Raw genomic sequence first — 21,129 nt, 5'->3', positions numbered from 1 at the left:
AATGATGCAATTCTAAATACTAGGTACCAAAAAAAGGCGGGTTACAGAGCTACACGAAATGGATATACATTATATTTTTACTATTTGAATTCCAAGGTCCGACAAACAGCTTCATAAGACTTATTTCTGGACGAATAGAAAATTATAATAGCGTCAGACACGTACATTCATTTTACAAACAACAGTATTTAAGGCTTCACCTTGATACAGGCAACCTTCTAGCTTCTTTCGCCGTTTGGTTGGTCTTCAATTAAGAGACAGGTTTTTGGTCAGGGATTCACATTCTCCTTCACTGGACTTAAGACGCACTGGACTTGACACGCAAAGCCGAGACCAAGCCCACGAACAAAATTCCCAAAAAGTCCATGTCAGGAGCTACACGGGTGAACTTACAGGTAGTTAAATGACAACCTTACCTAGGAGTATTTTTAAAGAACAGACTCGTAATGACTGATCCATTTCAGGAGGGTTAATTCATCAAAAAGTAAAAAAGAAGAAATTTGAAAAGGCAAAACAGATAAAAATTTGGGTAAAAAACCACAAACAACATCAGTTTTCTATAATCTATACGCCTAAGATGAGGTGGAAAAAAAATTTGATACATTCTGAGCCCCCTAATATTGGCTATATATTTCTTTTTCATAGTCTCAATCACACAGTAAAGTATTCTTCTGAGTTCGGAAGCAATCATTAATCTGAAATAGAGAAGGATGAAGTCCAAAATCTGAAAACCAAACAAAGGCCCTAATTTATGCCATATATCTATTCTGTTTCATTCGCCCAATACAACACAACATTTTATTAACCCCAATACAACATTTTGATACACCACTCATCTACTACTTTTTAACGTTAAAACATATCAGCAGTTCAGAAACCAAATCAATTAACGCCTTTTACAATTCCTTTTTTAACTTAGCCTCCAAGCAATCGATAAATTTTCTTTTTGCCCCCATTTCCATATAATTAACTACTAGTAATTCAAAAATACGAATATGTAAAATTGAACACTAAATAGTTTTCCGCGAGGCAATGTGACAAAATATGAGCTGAATGTACTTGAAACGCAACCTCTTTAACAAGCAAAAAAATTGTAAGAATTTTTTTTCATTAAATGCTTGATAAATGCGCATTAAAGAGTAAAAAAAGAAGCGCATTCTTTGTCATTTCTACCACTTTCTGTTTCCAAGAGTGACTCGATTTTGCCACTGATACATTCGTATAAAGAATTAAACTACCTGAACATCTTGATTCCTTTTTGCAACAAAAATGCCCCTAAATCTTCATTTTCAGGCAAATATCCTCTAACGTGATTCATGGGAGAAACATGTTGAATTAGAACTGATAAAATTTAACTCATCATAACTTTTTTTTAACAACAATTCTAACGACCGATCATCTCTAACACACCCGGCGGCAATAATCAAAAGAGAGCACTCTTTTCCGTTTGAAAATATACATTTTGTATAAGTATGAAATGAAAAAAAAATTAATGTGGGTTTGTAACCAAGAGTATTAGTAGAAACAAAAATATTACGCAAACATTACAAGAAACATGACAAAGTCGTTAAATCCATGAAATTTTTCAGGGGGGATGCCCCCCTCCCAGGGAGTCTTCCAGGCTAAACCCCAAATGAATTCAATATACGCATTAGATACAATTCAAAAGAATTACTTATAATCGACAGAGCTTGCGAGCAGTTCTTTTATGAGCATGGAAGATTATTCTGGACGATTATAATTATGATGGCCCACATAATTGCAAGTATTATAATACTTCTTTGCAATACTTCAATTTACTGAACGTTAAAATTTTTGCGAAATTATACTGGAGACAAAACTAACTTTGTTGTTGGCTCAAGAACTGAACTATGTGATTCTAATAGAACGTACATGTACATGAGCGAAAATACGAGGAAAAAGAAGCGAGAAAAAAAACATGCATAATACAAAACACTTCCTCGGCCCCTGTAAGCGGTGAACTTACTTTTTCTCAACAGAGTTCAAACATAGCTTCCAACCATTTAGCTCCATTTTTCGCCAATCCAAAACTAATGTCGTCAACGCCTCCAAGTGAGCAGAAAGAGAAACACCCTTGTGAGCATTTGCTTCCCATTCTTGACATTTACCAAGAGAGAGTTCTAATCCCGTTAGAAGTTTCATCAGAGGAGAAGAGAGGGGAAAACTTAATATGTGATTTATGGAAGTCATAATCTATAATGAGAAAAATATAAGATAAAGTAATTTAGAAACAGGCAATAAAAGCAAATTGTCAATCCCAATGTATCACGAAATGAGCGATTATAGTAAACCTTAGCCAATGTGGAGCCCAGTAATTTCGAGTAAAGGTAAAGGTAAAGAATACGGCATTGGACTTTACAGTCCCTACCGGCGGTGCTGATCTCCGTTTCTTGGCCAATGGGGGGTTGGGGGCCAACCATCCTGTGCTTTGGCAAACCCTTCCTGTTTACCTTCCCCAGATTTCTCCAGGTACCCATTTAGAGCTGGGTCGACTCTGGCTGAGCTTACAGAGTCACGCCACAGACCCCCGTCCTAAACTAAATAATTGGGTACAATAGGATGCCAACCCTCGCCTTCTCAGACAAAGAATCCTGAATCCAGCGCACCAACCCACTCGGCCAGGTAATTTCGAGCGAAATCAAGATAAACTCATTAAATTATTCACAGCTTCCCTGGAACTAAAATACAGTTAAAAAAAATTTCAGTTAAACTACAGTTAAAAAATAATAATTCTGAAAGCATGGAAAACAATGTATAGTTTTCAACAAAGGTTTTTGATCTCCTTCAAATGAACGATGGAAAGAGACGGAGAGGGGGAGACGGAGAGGGAGAGAGAGAGAGGGAGAGAGAGAGGGAGTGAGAGAGAGAGAGAAAGAGAGAGAAGAGAGAGAGAGAGAGAGAGAGAGAGAGAGAGAGAGAGAGAGAGAGAGAGAGAGAGAGAGAGAGAGAGAGAGAGAGAGAGAGAGAGAGAGAGAGAGAGAGAGAGAGAAGTTCCAGTTTTGGAATTAAGAGTTGTCTTTTTTTTGTCTAGACATCAAATGAAAGCATGTAAAATGTAAAGCAACAAGTCCATTCAACATCAGGAGATAAAGCGCATTTAAACTTAATATAGCTGAATTTACCCTAGATAATGACAAATTTCCACAAATTATATATAAATATATATATATATATATATAATTTTACATGGCCTGTAAAATGGAAAATTATATATAATTTTCAAGAGCAGTTTACATGCCCTGGACATTTCAATCGGACCAGCGAAAAGTCTTTCTTTTCGCACTAAGAATTTATATAGCCAAATTTTTGTTCAATAATTTGTTGTCCTCAATAAGTCCTCATTTGATTCAGTTTTCTTACAATGAAGGTTTCATGTCGATCGTAGATCAAAATGAAATAAGTTTTTCGGTCCATTTCCGAGCCCCCTAAGACACTTCCCCTACAAACGAAATAAGTGTTCCTCTTAGCCCAAAGAATGATCCCTGGCAGTTTTAAGTCAATTAGACAGCCATAATCGAAAATACCTCTTTTTTCGGATAGGAGCACAAATTTGAGAAAATGCTAAAAAGATACGAATTATATGGGAAATTTAAGAAAATCGCAAGATAGTTCGGAATTTTGGGCCGAGGAGAAGATTAGTCTCATATGCAATTTCATGCGTATGTGCCTGGATTCATGGTTTTTTCAGTTCAGAGAAACAAAAACTGAAAAAAAAAAAAAAATCAAGCATCAACTCTTTATGGTTCAGATGGTAAAACCGTAAATAATGAAAAGATATGGAATCAGTAAGCCGTAATCTGTAATGTCAACCAGAGTTTTCTTTAAACCTTAAATCCAAAATTTTCCACAAGTAACCAAGATTGGTGAGCATGTCATATAGTAAATGAATGATGAGGTCCTCTATCACCCTACTGCGACTGATCCTTGTTGATTGGGACGGGCGTATATTCAATTACCATCTCTGGCAAATACACGAAGCATTGACAACATCACAGTCCATAACAAAATCACGCGGATTTATCGCCTACTACTACAAAAAAAAAAAAAAAAAAAAAAAAAAAAAAAAAAAAAAAAAAAAAAAAAAAAAAAAAAAAAAAAAAAAAAAAAAAAAAAAAAAAAAAAAACTGTGTCTGCAAAACTTGATGATGAAAAATTTTATAATCTTAATCTAAAAAAAACCTACCTGATTGAGTACTGGATGATCCGGCCATTCCGTGATTAGCTCTTTAATACGTCTAACAAGTCCATCTAATAGGTCTTTTAAGCGAATAGCTTCTTCAGGATGAGAGTCATAATATATGTTGAAATTTTTCTTTTTCTGCTCAGGCAGCGATGCAGCAAGCTGTAGAGCCAATATGTGTGATATTAACAGAGTACGATCCAGAGATTGATCGAGACAGGGATACAACTCGTCAATAAGCAGTGACACGCATTCATAGCTGAAAATAGTAGGACATTTATAAGGTTTTCAGAACTGTCAAGTCTTGCAGGGAAAATTATAGAAGCCATGTCGAACTGGACATGGTTACTACGAGGAAATCCTATTTGAAAGATAAAAAGAGCAGTGATCGAGATGCGAGGTATGGTCATATTTCTGCTATCGTTCTTAGTTATGCACTGAAATATAATTTTTAAGATTTATTTTTTAATAACGAACTTAAAAAACTTGGTAGTTCACATTTAATTTAATTTCTATATTAGATGTAGGACTAATTCGAAATACAAGAACGAAATTTGGTGAGAAATGCTAATGCATAAACATAAATATCCGAACTACTTTTTTTATTTATTTGACTCAAAAATTAATTTACACAGTTCGACGTTCCTTTGGTTTCTATGTGTACAATTTGGGATGCTATGGCACCAATATTAACTAAACTTAAAATGGAACATAAGAAAGATGAGTTGCTGCTAAAGTTAGTTGAAGAAATAAGTCACTAAATAAAGTTAATAAAGTTGACCATTCGGATCACATTTGCAAGACCAAATTAATTGACGTAAACATAACATGAAAAACAAATTGACTACAAATACAATCGGATCATTTATTCTTGTATTTAACACGTTCAGTTTTTAATTTACTACAAGAGGAAGACAAGAACTATTTAATAGTATTAAATAACTGCGAATGTCCTTATTCCAAATAAACAGGGCAAATCCAAGTAAAAATAGTTCAACAACTGCAAGTGTTTCTATCTGACGTTAATGATTAATTAATTAAAAGTTTTAAAATATTTGAATTAAAATCAACTAGGTTGAAGTGATGAGAAACTTCAGAGCCATGGCTAATTAGAGTGAAACCAAGACAGATAGACTCTCTGAGAGGCAAAGCAGGCATAGGTTTTTCAGAATTGTATAAATTGGTCTGAAATCAATTAGACTGAAGTAGCAAATTTGTATGAAGAAGGTGATACCAAGTTTCTACTACTACTTCTACTAACAACTCATCACAACGTCAAGCCATCTCATCAGGCCGACACAGCTGCAAACATTCCTTCTCCATTCTGCTCTTTTCAGACCTTCACCCTGCACCTATTTAGCTGTGCCTACTGGCATCAACCTAGGCATCTAATTACCCTACTAAAATATTTCTATCTGTGATCTGGTCTTTTTGTTCTAGAAACTAAGCGTAAAATCCTTCAGGTTAATACATCTCCATCAGTCACTCCAATAAGTGCAAAGACCCTTCTAACTGGTACCTTGCGTTATTTAGTCGCAAATTGAACGACTGAAATTCTAGTATTAACACCTACTCAGAATTAAAAAAGAATTAACAGCTTCCTTATTCATCATGAGTTTTATTCCTTTTCTAATTATTTCATCGCTCATATCTACTGAACCAAATCTCTATCAACTAATTTCATGTTTTACAAACCTGAGAGGCAATAGCTTCATAATAATAATAATAATAATAATAATAACAATAAACTGTTTACTGCACTATTTATCAGAGTATTTAGATTTAAGCTAGTGACCGGCAGGTGCTGTAGTTTCCTAAAAAGTTTTTGTACGGGGTGCTAAATACTTCGATAAAGCACCACCCTGGTATCAAATGTATGTATAATTTTTCAGCAAAAAAAAAAAAAAAACTTCAAGTGTTGCAAACTAATGTTTCAGAGTTCATTCCGAAAGCGCTCATTAAGACTTACAATCTAATTTCGACAAAAATTACAAATATTTATATTTTGATCTTTAGATAGAAGCAATATCCTTTTGCGACAGCTTTTTGACGAGAAATAATTTAAGTGTTCGACAACAGGGAGATAATACTAAAATTGTATTGGAATAGGACTAATGAAAGAACTTTTAAATAATTACATTTAATATTGTTGTTTTTTGCGTTAACGGGGTTTCGTAAGAAACATTATTCTTTGTATGGGAAGATCGAATGTTTTTACTTTGTAACTGTTAATTCTAAAGGTACTTTTATGAGTTTTTCAACAATATTCTAGTTAATTTTTTTTTTTTTGCGTGTTTTCCTTTCTTTCAATTGTGTCCGAAAAGAACTCGCAGAATTTAGTCAAAATACAACATTATGTCATTATATGAACAAAAGTATGTCAGTACAGCATGGGGTAGTGCAAATAACATTCTTTCTCCAATCGACAGTTTAGTAAGAGAAATGGTCAATTCTTTATTGTTTCAGTCGAATTTCTTAAAATGATCTGATTTCTTATCTATATACTAATATTAGGAACAGAGCAAGTTAATTACTACAGTTTGCTACAGTTTACGCTCGAATAAAATGAAGTTTAGCATGAAATTGAGACAAAAAATCAAGTTATTGAGACAATAGAGACTTAACACATATTTTATGGATATTAATTTTTATGTTCATTTTATTATTTTCCACCAGGAAACAAAAAAACTGCTTCGGAGAATTTCCATACAAATAAAAGAAACTACTCCTTTTGTTATAGCAAACCCTCCATAAATTGGTTGACAGAGAAAGAAAAGCAAAGAAGAATATTTAAAAAGAAACAGAAATAAATTGTACCGTATGCGGAAAGATTCAGTCTCATCTCCACAGTCTTCTTCAAGAGTCGGTACTTTAAGAGTTAGATTTTCTGAAAACTTTCTGAAAAGATGTAGGTGAGTCTCAACTACCATAGACATATCTTCGGGACGTATATAGTTAACAAGCTCGTCTGCAACTTCATTGCTTTCATTTGATGTTGGAGAATCAACATCCATCGATATTTTATCTTCAAAGTCTTCTACGTAAGTAGGGAAAGTTCTACGGATAGACTCGTAATCTGCTCCTTCTTCGTCAGTAGGCTCTCCTTCATAGGTTTTAGTCCTAAAGACGAAATATTTTAGGTTTTGAAGGAAAAGCTAATATCATACACCATTCAGGTTAATAAGATTACCAACCAAGCCCGAAATCCTTAAATATTCCGAATAAAATACTATTTCTGGAATACTTGCGTTTCAACTCTGAACTTTTGCAATGTAACAGCAGGCCAAGATTCGCCATCAACAACCTTAAAAACCGTAAAATTCCAACTTTCTAAGATATCGACCATCATTTCTGAAGTATATACTTAGTTCGTTTTGATTTACACCGGTGGTACTGCCAAACAAACAAAAAAAGGGCTATGGTTAATACACTCTTTACCAAACAGTGTATGAGACCAAGCGCAGGCGCTATTAATATTAGTTGGTGAGACAAAACACAAACACTATTGGCGAAAGAAGATTGGAGATTGAGTACATATGGGCTGGGGCCTCACTTTGAGCTCTTTAACTATACAAACTGAAAATCCTCGTATATCTACTTCAACTATGTTCAACTTACAGTGAAAATGTATAAACGAAGCCCCTGTTTTATATGTTTATTTGAGTAATTTGAGGCCCTTGTCAATAGGAATACACGTATCATGTCAACTCCGTTTCTGTATTTTTTGGCCTTTCAACCATTATGATTAAACCGACTATCTTTAACTTTCTATTCAATGCCATGCGGAGCAGCAGGTTGCCTAATGATATATCTAGCGTTGAAATAATGTCAGATTCTTCTGAGATCGGATTCAGCTCTGAAAGAGTGCACTAGAGCTTTTAACTTGCGATAATATGAACCGTGTCACAAATTTCTACAGCCATCCGTGCTATATCAGGCAAAAAAAAACAAAAAAACAATAAAAATAGAATAAAACGATACATAGGAGACACGTCGCTCTTTACTAAGTCAACGCTATTGTATTGACTATGACATTGCATTGTTTCTTATGATTTCTTCTACTGTATCGTTCTACAGTCTACAATAGTTTACGTCTTACCTGTCTTTGAAGTGTTTTACATGTGTAACATGTGTAACATGTGATTAGATTTGTATTACTTAAGTGAATTAAGTATATTCTATTCTACACAAGTAAAAACGAGTTTATTTATTTTCAACAAAAAAGCCCGACATTTATGCCAAACTGAACATTTGGCTATTCTTTTCTCTACAGCATCCTTCTCTCATTCCTCCATAAAATTATAATCGAAGCTGCCTAATGTTATGATGGACTCATGCTGGTGAATAACTGAAAAATTGGTGCTGCATAGACTTACACGTAGTTCATCTCTAAAAGTGAGAAAATGGGATATGTCTACTATCTTTACTATGTAATGTTTACGTGTACACGAAATGTTATAAGAAATAGCCGTCACACTCACCTGTAAAGACTTTCTTTTTCCTCCTCCTTCTTTCTCCTTTCTTCTTCGGACTTATTCCATGCACTGACAAAATGTTCAAATATTTCTTCAAGAAGATTTCTTGTATCTGATTCTATCCGCTTTTCTTGATACACACGCTTCTTCAATTCAATCAAAGCGCTTAACAAAATATTCCTCTTAAGTTTGTTCACAGCCCATGAATTTTCTGTTGTCCCAAAGCCTCTTTCAATTATTTCATGGAAATTACCATGATTCTCAGACTTCCCAAGAAGCAAGGAAACAATAGAGTTTGGCTGGTTTTGTGGCAAAAAAGATCCAATTTCCTTGATAAGATATTCTGCGGAGTTGGAAACCCCTTTTTCAAATATCCCTTGCTTCTTATAGATCCGCTCTAAACAACTCGACAGAATTTGAAGGCCATGAATAACCTTTAAATAAAAGAAGGTAGAATTATTTTAGTACATTTCATTTCCCGTGGACGGACCCAGGACAGAAATTTGAAAAGGCGGAGGGGAGTTAGATAATGTGCGTGCTCACAGCTAAGTAATGAGGGGGTTGACGAAGATGATTTTTTGCTTTTAAGGAAGCTAATACCCTATAGTATGGAAAATATGTAAAATGAGAATAAAATTAATAGCATTTTGTGAAGGAGAGACAGTGAATGCTCGCGAATATCATGATATTTTCGAAGGCCTGGATTTGTCGCATGAATCCTTTGTGAAGAAATTATGTTTCCAATCATACAGAACGACGCCACCAGGCATTTAAGCAGAAGTCTATTTCTGAGAGGGCGGCAAAATTTCAGTTGGAGGGCGTAAAAAAAAAATATAAGTGAATTAGATGAAAAACTTGGAAATCTTGATATTTCGTAAGTTAGGAGACTGGGCCCCAGAAGCTCCCCTGCGTAGGTGCCTGGATACCACCCGAGATCAGCAGCATTTAGTTGTGGTCAGGTCATTCTACAATATTGCTGATTAATACGTCTACTGACGTAGTAAAACCGAAAAACACTCGCAAAATGATACAAAAACAATGAGACACAAATCAGTCAAGGCAAAAGTGGGAGGGGCAACTTTCAGACGCTATAATTAAGGACCAGAAAATACTTCGTTTAAAAAGCAGCTTTTTTGCCTGATTCAAAATTTCCTTCCTATTAGAATTTGGTAAATAGCTTGCTGTATGAACACCCAGTTAGAAAACTTTGAATTCATCAGCAAAGCTGTCTTTTCAAGCGACGTATGTTATGGGTTATCAAGTTATTTAATAAGATTAATAAAAAAAGTTTTTTTTTTAACTGAAAATGAGGACCAGCATTAAAACTCAAAATGAACAGAAATTATTCCGTAAATGAGGAGGACTTCCCCTTCTTCAATCATCGCTCTTTAAGCTGAAGTCTTAAAATTCTTTAAAAATATTTCTCATTTAAATTCAACCGCCCTTGTGGTTGAGCAGCCTTTCTTAAGGAATTGTGACAAAAGTCAAACTTTGAAGCAAAGAGCAAGGATTGAGGAAGAACCCGCCCCCCACCTCTTATACGAAATAATTTCTGCTTGTTTTAAGTTTAATGTTGCTCTTTGTTTCCAGTTGAAAAAAAAAACATTCTTTTTTTAATCTAATTTCTTACCGTTTTTTAAATCATGCCAGAGAATTCATTGGAATATTATTGGGTTTTTAACTATGCTGAATCAAATGGCTATCTCAAAATTGTGATCAGATGGCTTTAGGGAAAAAAGAGGAACGAGAGAAGGGCTAGTTGCCCTCTGATGTTTTTGGTCACTCAAAGAGCACACTGGGAATTTCGATTTCCATGCGAGTGAGCCCTATCCTGATCTTCTAGAACCATTTTTCTGATACCAATGGTTCGATTTCCATTTTATATTATTCGAAGCTTGAAAACAAAATGATGCAGAATCCTCTTTAGTAAAAATTTTTTATGAACATTGACAAAAACAAGAGCTAATCTGAGCAAAAAGCGGATCCAAAGTATCAATTTCGATATATTGAATATAGGAAGTAATCTATTGTTATGAAAATTCCATTTTTTAGAGTTTCGGTTGCTATTAAGCCTGGCCGCCCCTTACTTACAGTTCGTTAGTAATGATGCACGAAATGAACGAAAATCTCCCATATCTAAAATCATTTTCTCGTCGATCGGCAAGTTTAAAGGACCAAAATTATGATCACGATAATTAGAAAACACTTTTTAAAGACTAAAAGTATATTATGAACATGTTTTCGGTGGAGTTTAAAAGATATAGGTTCTGCTTCCTTTTTTTTCCTAATTATGGATTATGGCAAAGAGTCCAAAGTAACAGGAGAAAAAACAATAAAAACCAGTTAGTATAAAAAAAAACCTGCATCTGGGACGAAAATCCTAGAGTAGGAGCACTGCTAGTGGGTAGATAAGTTTGTAACCATTGAAAGATTTACGCCGAAATTCATCATCTAGTGTAGTGAAAAAATTATAAATCAGAGTCAAATCTTGAATACAAAAGTAAGCTTGGTATCGCTAAGCTTACCCATAAATGATAACTTCAGAACTACATAATAAATACCTGCATCACACTACAAAGGATTGGCTGAACGATGTCCAAGTACCATGAATAATTTGATTCCATTCTCTGACAAAAATTTTGCTGAGAAGTTAAAAATGACGTAACTTCAAGAAGAAGACGAGCCGAGTCAGTGCGGGTCGTGTGTCCCTCTTTTGCTTCATCAATAGCTTCTAGAAAATAAGATGAATAGTTAATTTTAAAAAAGGCAGATAAAGGAGATAGATAAAGAAGGCTATTTCAGTATACAAAAAATTTTACATTGCTAAAGACAATCTATTAATGAACAAACTCAAGCTGAGAGTAACCAAGAATACAAAAACACATTTTGAAAAAAGCTGTCAAGTGAAGAGGAATCACCATAGGAGGCTGATTCAGTAGCGACACCTAATATTTAAATTAATCTTAATGGTAAAAGTTTGTTGCGAAAACAAACTTAGGAAATTTCCAAAAATGGTCCCAAACTCCTCAAAAATGGTTTCGGATCAAAATGAAAACTACTTCATTGGAATCACCATAGCTGAAAACCCATACAGGAGAATTACAGTCCCACATTTTGATGGACAAGGAAAATCACTTTTTCGCATGAGAAGCAGCCGGTGATGTGTCTTCTTTTTATGCCAAGTTGGATCTTCATCAGCATTGTGTACATACAGTCAGGTATTTAAACCATAAAAGAATGGAGAGACTAACACCACAATGGGGACAAAACTGCTTCGATTCTTCGTAGTTCTCAGACTACCTACAATGGTTTCAGGCACTATAGATTAACATACAGGAGCCATATCATTCAGCTTCAATTTTTTGTTATATGCTGTTATTATACTTTAAACTTCAAAACTGAGTTGATTCCATCCATAGATTCAAAGCTTTGTTTTTGCTCTCCTGTAAAGTTGTAAAAAAATGATAACAAAGTTGTAACAAAGAATAACAAAATCGCGCTTTTTTCTCACGGTGCAATTTTTATTTTTATTTTTCATTTCTAAATTAGCTTAACAGTACATATAATCAGTAAGTAATCAGCATTGAGTAAATTTCATCATTACTAAACTTTGATTAATGATCGAGATAAAAAAAAGTTGATGCTCAAAGCTAACCCAAAAGAGGAAAATAATTAAAAAAAAAGATCACCTTGCGGGTCTTTATTAACTAATATAATTTAGGAAGAGACAGAAATAATCTTTTTCTAAAATTAAAAAAAAAGTTCCAGAATATTATTCTTTCAAGGAGCATCAGGAAAGAAAAATTCCGCTAATAATGACATACAAAAAGCTAAACCTCCCCTATCGTCCAAAACTGAGAACATCAAAAGCTCTATTCTTGAGTTGATCAACAGAAAACAAGGGCTTAAGCAATAGGTAACAAAAGACAATTTTCCAAAAAGATACCAAACATTCTGTAACGGCGTCTAAATTGAACACACCAAGCGAATTCATTAAAGAATAAGAGCTAAGAGCTCACATGGCATTTGTGACGAGGTCGGAAGAGCCAATAGCCAAGAGCTCATACGGTATGAGCTTTTGCAAAATTCTAAGAATCAATAGATTGATTTAAAAGGAAAATCAGAGGCTTAATGCCGGTCGAGATTTAAAACAACAGCTCTGAGTCACGAGGTCCTTCTAAATATCAAAATTCATTAAGATCCGATCACCCACTCATAAGTTAATAATACCTCAATTTTTCTCATTTTTCCTATCCCTTCAGCCCCCCAGATGTCGAATCGGCGAAAACGACTTTATCAAGTCAATTTGTGCAGCTCCCTGAAACGCCTACCAATTTTCATCGTCCTAGCATGTCCAGAAGCACCAAACACACCAAAGCAGTAAACCCCACCCCCTAACTCCCCCAAAGAGAGCGGATCCAGTCCGGTTACGTCAATCACGTATCTACGACCATTTGCTTATTCTACTCATCCATTTTCATCCCGATCTCTCCACTCTAAGTGTTTTCCAAGATTTCCGGTTTCCCCCTCCAACTCCCCCCAATATCAAAAGACCTGGTCGGGATTTGGATTAAGAGCTCTGAGAAATGAGTTCCTTCTAGATATCAAATTTCACGGTTTCCTGTTCTTAAGCTAAAAATACCTCAATTTTTCTAATTTTTCCAAATTAACAACCCCCAGCTCCCCCAATGAGAACGGATCCGTTCCAATTATGTCAATCACGTATCTATAACTTGTGCTTATTTTTCCCACCAAGTTTCATCCCGATCATCCCTAAGCGTTTTCCAAGATTTTAGGTCCCCGCAATGTCACCGGATCCGGCCAGATTTAAAATAAGAGCTCTGAGACACGATATCCTTCCAAACATCAAATTTCATCAAGATCCGGCCACCCGTCCGGAAGTTAAAAATACCTCATTTTATCTAATTTTTCCCATTTAACCTTCCCCGCATCCCCCCCAGATGATCGAATCGGGAAAACGACAATTTCTAATTTAATCTGGTCTGGTTCCTGATACGCCTGCCAAATTTCATCGTCCTAGCTTACCTGAAAGTGCCTAAACTAGCAAAACCGGGACAGACAGACATATCGACCGACCGACAGAATTTGCGGTCGCTATATGGCAGTGGTTCCCAACCTTTTTCGGTCCGCGTACCCCTAGTCAAGGCCCAAAAAGTTTGCGTACCCCTTTCTTGAGAATCGTTGTTTTACTTTTTTCTTAACTAAAATCAGATTTTCAAAAACACGAGATTTATTGTCCAATATGACGGTGCTTAAATGTACGTACAAAATCAATGAGAAACTTGAGGCTGTTTTTTGCTAAAATATTATCAAATCTTGGCTCGATGTCACTAACGGCAATTATAAGGTCATTTTGTACACTCAGTCTGTTTCTGTGTTTGGTTTTGATCAATGACATTGCCGAAAATGACACTTCACAAAGGTAAGTGGATCCGAATGGTAACAAAGCAGACATGGCGATTTCACTTAGTTCCTTGTATTCTCCTTTCACCTCCAGCCAAAACTGGGAAACAGTTACATTTTGGAATTTCAGTTCTAAGGCGCGATCACTGGCAAGTTCGATCAGATTCTCTGTAAGCTTGTCACTAAGACCGGAGCTTGAGGTCACGTCTTCAACAAATGGATTTTGGATCCAATCCTGCGTTCTATCTTGGTTCATAATCGATGGGAAATATGACACAAGTTCATCTCGCAACTTTGTCAGATGCTCCCGAATACAATCACAGATTGTGTTGAGGTTATCAATTTCACTAATGTCCGCAAACTTGTCAAGGGTCGGGAAGACACTAACGCTGTTTCTTTGAACCTTTTTAAGCCAGAACTCCAATTTCTTGATGAAAGCACACATCTTCGAATTCAGGGAGAGTTCGTCCGTCCGGAAACCTTGCATTGACAGATTCAAGTCATTCAGTTTGTCGAAAATATCCGCAAAATGAATGAATGCAGATTTTTGCTCCAGAAGAAACATATGAACTTCTTGTCGAAGCTCGAAAAGTCTGTTTAAAATCTTCCCACGAGACAACCAGCGAACTTCTGTGTGCAGAAGTAAATGTTGATGTTCTGAACCCATCTCTTGGCACAGCAGCTTGAACATTCTTGAGTTCAGTGGTCGGGCTTTGATGAAGTTGATCACTTTTACAGCCTCGTTGAGGGTCTCGTGCAGATGTGCGTTCATCCTTTTCGATGCAAGAGCTTGCCTGTGAATGATGCAGTGCAACCACTTCACCTTTGGATTTTTCTTCCTTATCCAGGCCATGAGCCCATTATTCTTCCCTGTTAGGGCGGCAGCTCCATCACTGCAAACTGATAGACACCAGTCCCACAAGATGCCCCCTTCTGCGAAGAATTTGTCAATCACCTTGAATAGTTCTTCTCCTGTTGTTCTTGACTGTAGGTTTTGACAAAACAATTTTCTCTTATGTCAGAACAATCTTGATATCGAACAAAGACGATCACCTGGGCTTCACCTGACACATCCGTGCTTTCGTCAAGCTGTAACGCAAACATCTTCGTCAACTTTATTTGCTCAATAACCAGCATGACAAGATCGCTTGCAATGTCTTCTATCCTTCTTGAAATGGTATTGTTCGACACAGGTATAGACTGAAGGGCAGTAGGAGTTTTCGTGTCAAACATTATTTCACTGACTTTCACTAGTGCTGGTAATATCAGACATTCGGCGATGGTGTGCGGTTTTTTCTGTTTCGCAACTAAATATGAAACAGCATAAGAAGCCCGGAGAGCCTTTGAAGAAACTGATGCCACTTTTGCAATTTCCAAACAGTTACTAGCGAATGCTTATTGTTTACGCTTGAAAAACTCTATGGGCTTACGGACATGAGAAGGGTGCACAGTACTGAGATGCCGGTTCATATGCGCAGGTTTCATGGAACTGTTGGCCAAGACTTGACCACAAAGAACGCACTGTGCATTCACTGGATCAGACTTTGTCGCACTAAATCCGAGCCCTAGGTATTCTGACAAATATCGACGCACTTTGACCGATGATTCGTCATATTTCTTCTTCTTAGGTGCAGGTTCAGAGTTTTGGGTACCATCATTCGGCTTCTTGTTATTCCTGATCAGGAATCTATCCATCTTTGTTTGCAACCACAATTCACGAACTTCGTGTTTCAACAGATGACAAGATAAAGAACCCGCTGAGTTTAAATCGAGACCTTACGGCTATGGAGAAAAATTAGCGGGTTACTGAAAGCGAAAGTTTTGAAAATGAGTCTGAAATTGCGTACAATGGGTTATGTTATCTGATTTTGAGGGAAATGTTGGAACTGAGTCAGAAACAAGTTTTAAAGATGTAGACTAAATTAATTTTAAGACCTTCGCGTACCCCCTGCGAGGGTTTCGCGTACCCCCTGGGGTACGCGTACCACCGGTTGGGATACCAAGTGCCATAAAAAGGACGGCAACAAACTTATTCATCATTTAGGCCCTCGACCACCCATGTTGAACTTGAAATCAATATACTTTTCACGTCTTAAAGAAGCACTGAAGGCATTTTTTGTCCCTATATTGTGTGAAACTAATGTAGTCAAAGCTGTTTCTGGACACATAGCTGAAGTTTTTTATCAATGGTTCATTGTAAGTTTCTAATAGAACACTCTTTGAGAGGAAACTAATACCTCAATGACGTGTACAATATTGTCACGTTCTGTGTACTTGTAAGTGTATTTACCTACACTTCAGTAATTTGAGTGATTTATTGAAAATTGAAAACATATTAAGAACTTAGAAGAATAATTCGTTTGTTTTATTTAGGTTTCTAATATTAGCTTTGTTCAACCAAATCTGTTCATCTCGTGATATCATATATATTTTTGAGGCTTCCTATGGTTGTGAACTTGGTCCCTTTAAAATGGGACCGTCCATGGAGTAAATTTTTATCCCTAACCTTGATAGATTTTGTTATTTTTGATCCATCATAAGTTTAACATATAATACGACATTGAATAGCGTCTAACTGTGATAAGATCAAAAACTCCTTCAGTGCATCTTTGAAATAAGAGCACTGACATATTCTCAAGTTCGATCTTCGCTTATCTACGTAATTGTGTTATCCTTTTTAAATTCTACTGAAAAAACAACGTACACAGGCGAGCTACATAACAAATATTGAAGACCACATACTTAGTTGCCAAAACTTTAATTATTAAACGATGAGAACCTGGATAGGGTTGTAAATTAGAGGGAACTAAAATTTCCATTAAATTTACCCAGGACAATTTCAGTTCTGCTAGTAAATTAGTTTAGTAAAGCCTCCCAATTTCGTCACCCGTACCACAATTTACAAAAAAAACTTGTAGAGAACTTTACACCTTATGGCAAACAATAAGAAAACAATTAATTTTTCTCTAAAGAAAGATTAATTGTTTATTTTTTAAACGCACATTCTGTGCTTATGCACATGGATATACTACAAAGGTTGCGTAGTCAGTGATAAGATAAGATATTTATTTCAAAAAAATCTCTATCACAAGGGCCGAATTCGGACTTCGGAGTCGACAAATCACATAGTTGCACTAAAACTGAAAAAAAAAATGCAAAAAACATCAACGGAAAAGAAAATTATAATGAATAATCATTTTCGAGTCAGTCATTAAACTGTAATAAGTCAATTATATAAAATAGCAAATTAGTGCAACAACCTGGGCAGCACCATTAGCCAATAAAAAAAGAGAAACAAAAGGAAAAAACTAGTGGGATATTTTGTTCATTTTATCTGTGAAGAAGGGGACAAAAGTTTTTTCATATCTGGAAGCAACGCAACGAATGGGGGAAAAAATAGGGATGGGCTCAGAAACAGCTGGAGGCGGCCGTAATCTGGATGGGGATCGTTTGGGGAAAATACTTGCCGTCCGAGGGTTTGTTTTTGCATTTTTTTTGCAAAACAGAGGCACAACGAAACCCTCCTTTGCTCAAGGGTTTCCAAACTATTTTTTTTTAGGAGCAGAGAGTATGGCACCTTGCCTCCCTTGAGAATTATTCGCAAGGCCCTGTTTTGGATTGATTCAATTTTTCCAATTCTTCACGAGAGATATCACGGTGCCAAACTGGAAAAGCGTATTCGAGATGTGGGCTGACAAAAGACGTGTAAATCCTTAAGGAGTGGGAAGGGGGACGCTAAATTTATTTAGGAGCTTAAGGAGGGCGACATTGATGGTATATCGCCCTAGATATGGATGGTGTCTTTAATGTGGATATCCCACTTTAAATTTGAAGAAATTTTGACGCCAGTTGTTTAAATGAGGACACAGAAATTTCAGGAGGGATGGGTTTACGGAAACAGGATGAGGATTTGAGGAAACAAATCGGCATTACTATGGACTTAGATGGGTTTACTGTCATGTTTAATTCCAAGGCCTCATCTCTAATTTCATTGAGTATACTCATAGGGTCGCTTGCTAAGTTTCAACAGCCGTTAGGTCATCAACAAATTTCCATCGGTAAGGAAATTCCTTCGCGAGGCTATTAATCATGACTGAAAAAAGGAGGGGATCTAGGAGAGTACCTTGGGGTATGGAATTGTGGCCAGGGAGAGGATTTGAATAATGATTCTGGTAATTGACAACCAGCAATCTATTTATTAAGAAGGAGGCAACCAATTTCACGAGTAAGGGATCAATATTGAACTCGCTGACAAGTTTCTCAATTAAAATATAGCGGTTAACAAGGTCAAATGCTTTCTGAAATTTATCCAGGAATTAGGCTTTTCGAGGATTTTCCCGATGTGGTCAATAAGAGAAACGAGGTAGTGGGAAGTAGAAGTGGACTTTAGGTTGCCGAATTGCCTCAGGTCAGTAAGAGTTAGAATTTTTTCCTTTAGCCAATCTACAAAGAATCTTTCATAAAGTTTCGGAAAAATATGAGTAAGAGCAATAGGACAAACGGCTTCAAAACCAGGCTTTTCGTTTTTCTTTTTGAAAGGGGTTATGAAACCCTGTTTCAAAATTGTTGGATATCGCCCAGACTCGGTAATCTTGTTAAACAGGAAAGACAAGGGCTTAGAAAAGAAGGCACCGAAGGCAGTAATAAGAGGAAACGGGATATCCAAAGGACAAACATTTGTTTTTCTTAGTTTTTCAATTCTTCTTTCTATCTCAAACGGGAAACAGTGGGAAAAGAAGGGGATAGGGCTTCTGTTGGTAATTCGTCGGATAAAGCTGGAAGGTTCAGGACAATGGACAAGGAATATATTTAGATTATTGGTTTCATCCAGTTTACCATTTTTGAAAAGCTTCAATTTGGTTCTTATTAGTGTTTTTATAGTTTGGTTAATAAAGGATTTATCACTGGAGCACCTTTTAAATCTTTGTTCTGGGAAACAAATTTGATATTTATCAATTAGCTTTTTGTGGAACGTAGCCATTTTCTCATCAAGATTTTTTAAACTATAAATATCAGACCATCTTCAGTATTCAGCCACATCCCAAAAGAAAGAAGACCAGAATTTTGAAGAGAGCGATAAGTGTCATAAGTTATTCAGAAAGAACGCTTAAAATTTTAAGAGGGGGATAAAAGAATCGAAAGATGATAACTCCCACCTAATGGGGGCAAAGCTGAGGGAGGGCTGTAAAAATTATACATATTAGTTAAAATAACATCAAGAGAGGTACTCCCCCGAGTCGTTGGTATTTTGACAATTTGCTTTACTTTAAGTGAAAAGCAAAAAGAATCTGTTTTGAGGTCGCTGACATCGCCAACTAAAAAAAAAAGGCCAGCATTGGGGTACTTAGAAATGGCAAAATCAGCACTTGTCTGCAATTGCTGGATGAATTTACGTTTTGAATCGATATTTTGATTTGGGGAGTAATAGAAAACAGCTACTGCAACAATATTAAATGGACGAGGGAGTACTTTTGGTTTAATACTTAGCCAGAGGATTTCATCATTCTCGGATAAAAAAGGGATTCGAATAACCTTTGGGTAAAGGTTACTATTGGTAAAGAACAAAACACCGCCACCTTTTTTCCGAGTGGGTGGTCTAAAGGACAGAGTTTAATAAACTCTGGATAATTTCTCAGGCACAGGGACCCTGAGTCATGGGACAGTACTTCAGTAATAGCTATAATATCTATTAGATTTGATTCTGAAAGCACCTCAAGTTCGGTAAGCTTTTCAGAATTAAGACTTTCAGCGTTAGTAACTAAAAGTTTAGGAATAACAAACCGATTGGGGAATTGCGACAGTAAGACTTGATGAGTTTGATAATTTTTTGGGGGGTTTTAATTTAATTTTATGATACTTTTGAGAAGAAGGACAAGAGAAAGATTTACCTTGGGGATTTGGAGGTGGGGGGACGGGCAAGGACATGGACGAAACCTGATGAGGAAGGTGCAACTTTTTTCCAGTTGACGGGAAGCGAGAACAATTAGGATTAATTACAAGACAATTATTAAATGCAAATTCTCGGACCTGGGTTACGTTGACAGGGTAGGCACGAGGGATAAAAAGGGCGGACTGGAGAGTCGAATTGGGAGGATTTTTGATAGAGAGGAAAGGGGGAGATTTGAAGACAGGAAGGTGCTGGGAAAGGGAAGTGGGTTGGAAACTTTCTGGGAGGAGAGGCCCGGATTTATTTTGGCGAATGACAGGTGGAGGCCCGAACCAGTCAACAACATCTTGTGCCCATGGAGCGGACAGGGTATGCAAGGGGGTTTGTGACTGTGAGGGATATGAGTAAAAGGGGATTGTGGGAGGGCTTGGGTGCGATGGTGATTCGACTGGCCATGAGTAAATTTCTGAGTTGGGGGGGGGGCGTTTCGGGGAGAGGATACCTTGGGCATGTTACTTTGTATCAGATAGGTAGGGAGGTAATGAAGGGTATTTGATAAGGGAGGAATGGGATCGGTAGTGTCACCTAAAAAAAGGGGCTTTCCAGTTTGGAATCTTTGACTGGTAACAGCTGGGACTGCCAAAGTTTGCACACTTGGCTTTTGTTTGCAACTTGATTTTCTTTGCAAAAGGAAGAGAAGACATTAATATGCAGGTCATTACACTCGAAACAACGCCCGCTTGATGCTAATTTACATAAAGGAGCATGGTCAAAATTACATTTTGCTTTAGTACATTTACCAGTGAGTAAAAAGGACATAAGTGCAATAACGAGCACTTCTTTTGGTCGCAGTTGTTATATAAAAACAGGAACAAACTCTTGGACTAGCTTCATTTCGTTTTTTAGGTTATGGGAAATAGATCCACGATCATAGGGGCACTTTGGACTTAATTTGTAATTTCCTTGCTTAAAAAGCTTACAATTTTTTATAAAACTATTATCAGGAATACTTTTCTCCTTGAGCTTACTTGGAGCACGATCGTGTCCAAAATCACATTTATTCCCTGATTTTCAAAAACCTGCCGAAATTATATTTGCACATTTGCGAATATTAGCAGAGAAGTCCCCAGTCTGGCGCGCAA

The 21,129-nt window shown here is 36.5% G+C and overlaps 1 protein-coding gene across 1 annotated transcript in view; it reads right to left on the bottom strand.

Moving 5' to 3' along the window:
• LOC136039840 (midasin-like) overlaps positions 1 to 21,129 on the bottom strand; it is a gene marked incomplete in the record, with an annotated part of 305,680 nt that overhangs the window by 49,153 nt on the left and 235,398 nt on the right. The window contains 5 exon segments of the mRNA XM_065723761.1: positions 1,988 to 2,214; positions 4,205 to 4,460; positions 7,019 to 7,321; positions 8,683 to 9,110; positions 11,238 to 11,407. Coding sequence (XP_065579833.1) covers positions 1,988 to 2,214; positions 4,205 to 4,460; positions 7,019 to 7,321; positions 8,683 to 9,110; positions 11,238 to 11,407 — 1,384 coding nt within the window.

This window comes from Artemia franciscana, chromosome 2 (genome assembly GCF_032884065.1).
Source record: "Artemia franciscana chromosome 2, ASM3288406v1, whole genome shotgun sequence".
Classification (NCBI taxonomy): Eukaryota; Metazoa; Arthropoda; class Branchiopoda; order Anostraca; family Artemiidae; genus Artemia; species Artemia franciscana.
The sequence above is the reverse complement of the archived record's forward strand: the minus strand, read 5'-3'. Positions and strand labels throughout refer to the sequence as shown.